The 2,997-nt window shown below is 38.2% G+C and overlaps 1 protein-coding gene across 1 annotated transcript in view; it reads right to left on the bottom strand.

The window, feature by feature from the left end:
- Nucleotides 1–2,895: 2,895 nt before the first annotated feature.
- LOC103480633 (UDP-glucuronosyltransferase 1-2-like) overlaps nt 2,896–2,997 on the bottom strand; it is a 15,814-nt gene continuing 15,712 nt past the window's right edge. The window contains exon 4 of the mRNA XM_017310329.1: nt 2,896–2,941. Within this exon, the coding sequence (XP_017165818.1) occupies nt 2,896–2,941 (46 nt within the window). The remainder of the gene's footprint in view (nt 2,942–2,997) is intronic.

Below are 2,997 nucleotides of genomic sequence, written 5' to 3'. Positions count from 1 at the left end.
TGAAGTTCACTTCCTGATACAGGGGCATAGGAGACAGGAGATGGAGCTATGGATTGATGACTCTCTCCATTGTTAATCCAGCGGACATTAAAGACCGTCGGCAGCTTGAGGTAACCACCCACAATAACTCCTAAAGAGAAGGCAGGGTCTGTCAACATGAGGTCAAACGTGGTATCTTTTAACTTCTTCATTAACACTTTATCCTCTAAAATTATATTAGACAATCTTGCCAAACTCTTATGATTGTGTTTTAACAGCCGTGAAAGCAAATTGTGTTGACAAAATGAGCGTATAAAAGTAGGATGGCCACGGCAATCCATGACTTTCAGGAGCATTTTCACAAAAAAGTTCTTGTCTGTCTCATCGGAGAGTGTTGGAATATGAATGGAGGTATAAATGGAAGAGTTATTGGTGATGAACCAGCTTTTTTTGGAGTGCAAAACGGTGATTTCATGACCCCTGGATTGAAGCTCTTCCAGGATAACCTTCATGTTGATCCAGTGGCTGCCATCAACAGGCAACACCAGGATCTTACTGCCTTTACAGTAAGAGGATCTGAGCACCAGACAGCAGAGGACTCCCAGGAATACAGAGACCGCCGTGGACATTTTCTGCAAAGGAAGAACCAAAAGGTTTTTTTATGCCAAGCAGATGAAATTTCAAAAGAAGGGATGACTTATCAAGTTTTTTTACTTCAGATGGAAAAGGTAAAAACAATCATTTAACCCTCCCGTGGTCTTAGCATGACACCCAGGAGGAGTGCGGCTGATGTCACCATCAGACAGTTGTTAAGTGTTGTCCCATCAGACAATCAGTTCCCAAAACGACACACAAAGTAAAACCTTATAAAAGTGTATGCGGGGTCAGTGCAACCTTGATGGACCGCACACATAATGAAAAGCTCATGGGTCCACTGGACCATGTCTCCTAAGACCGCAGGAGGGTTAAAAGCCAACTATTTTATCTAAGACTGCAGAGTGCATTAAGCTTTTTGTGTTTTAAAATTCAAGAGTTTCCACTCGATATTTTCTTCCCTCTTCTAAAAGATTGTACTTTGAATCGACAAAGGTAAGGTATTTGTCAAGGTTTCTCTCTTTTTTCTGACAAGTTTAACAATCTTTTTTATACTTAATTATATTTGGTCTCATCAGACCAAAGGATATGACTCCAAAAATTAAGGTGTCTGGCTTTTTATCTTGCTTTTAGAGTAATGGCCTCTATTATACTAAAATTTGATGACGTATCAATTATGCATTTATCAACATGTAAAAAATGGCAGAATCCAAACATACTTAATCCACTCAGATCAACTCGGAAAGCAGTTAGAAAATGAACAATAAGGAGTTGTCTTTTTCATTATAATGTAAACTGAAAAATCAAACCTGAATCTTGATGAGTCCAATTCCAGAAGCCTTGAGCTGTTCGTCGTCAGGAAGCAGGACTGTATTTGACGCTCACCTCACGTTTGAACAAGCAAGTCTGATATTGTGGGACAAAGTCCAGGATGTGTACTAAAGGCAAGTTACAAAGATTTATTACTTGTCATGAAAGGCTGTTTGGTTTAATTATGTAGCATATCTGTATCTGTTTCATCAATAGCTTGACTGCGGAAAATGTGGTTAGATTTCCTTTTTTTCACACTATCTCTAAAAGACCGCAAAAAATTTAGTTTTACTTTACCTAACAAAAATAAGGTGAGTCAACATACCTTTTTCCTTGACATGTTCACTTTGTAAGAACAAAATGTTTGATCCAGTTGGCAGTCAGAAAGACAATAAGTAGAGAAACTGCAAAGATGGATTTGTTGTGAGGCAAAAAAAAAAATTTCAGGCTGCTTTTCAGCAAGTAGGTCTTGCGTTTAAATCTCTGCCATCAACATACATTCATTTCCTGTACATCCTTGTCCCTAGTGGGGTCAGGAGGATTGCTGGTGCCTATCTCCAGCGAACGTTTTGGGCGAGAGGTGGGGTCACCCTGGACAGGTCGCCAGTCCATCGCAGCAGCCATGAACATATCTTTCTTTGTTTCCCTGTATGATTGCATACAATTGTGCAGGAGTCTCATATTGAACAGCATTTAACTTTCCATTGCTTCAGGACGATACAAAATAAAATAGGTAGAATTGCACAATGATTGTCAGTTGGGAAAACCACAGGCCAATCATGTATTACTGCGAAGTAAAAACATGCAACAGTAGAACCTTTTTCAGGTGCAATGAACACAGATCCCAAGAGTACAAGACAGTTTTCCTAGGCCTTGCTACTCTTACAAGATCTTTACACCCTTTTTTGCAACTCAGATTACATAAACATTTTTGAACCTGTACTTCCCTGAGCAAAGAAGCAAATTTCCAAGTCTCATTGAAGGGCAAGAAACTCCTAAACAATTATACCCTCAAAGTTATGTGGGTGAAAGAATTGCCACTCTCAAAAAAGGATTAGAGCCAACATCTTTTATAAGTTGTGTACAGAAAATGTCACACAAGTTGCAGAGAGGAGCGATCAGCTACACAGAGAAATAACTTTTGATAAAAGTAACACCCCTTACTCTAAAAAGTCAAAAATTCCCAGAAGTGTGATGTTTTTCCAAAGACTTTCCAATCGTCTTTCCTTGTCAAAGTCTTCCTTCATAAACATGAATACTACCATCTTCTAGTGTATTAATGCTGTATTTTACAGAGAAACAGGTTTGTTGCAAAATCATTTTTGTTTTCTAAATTCAATATGTCCAGAAATAACATTTTAATGTAAGTCAGAAGATAGTTAATAATTGTATGGTATTTACATTGAATATGAGGCAGAAATTTTGGTATATTGCACAGTTTGTTGTTTTTGGTTCAGCTACAGGCAGAGCAAAATTGTATATTTATAAAAACAGATGTAATTTTTAGATGAATTACTCTGGTTTGATCTTCTTGCTGGACCTCTTACAGTAGAGTAACCTACAGACAAAGATGAAACCCCAGATGGAGGTTCCAGTTATGGCCAATACAAAGAC

This window comes from Poecilia reticulata, linkage group LG18, assembly GCF_000633615.1.
Source record: "Poecilia reticulata strain Guanapo linkage group LG18, Guppy_female_1.0+MT, whole genome shotgun sequence".
Taxonomy (NCBI): domain Eukaryota; kingdom Metazoa; phylum Chordata; class Actinopteri; order Cyprinodontiformes; family Poeciliidae; genus Poecilia; species Poecilia reticulata.
This window is presented reverse-complemented; position numbering and strand designations above follow the sequence as displayed.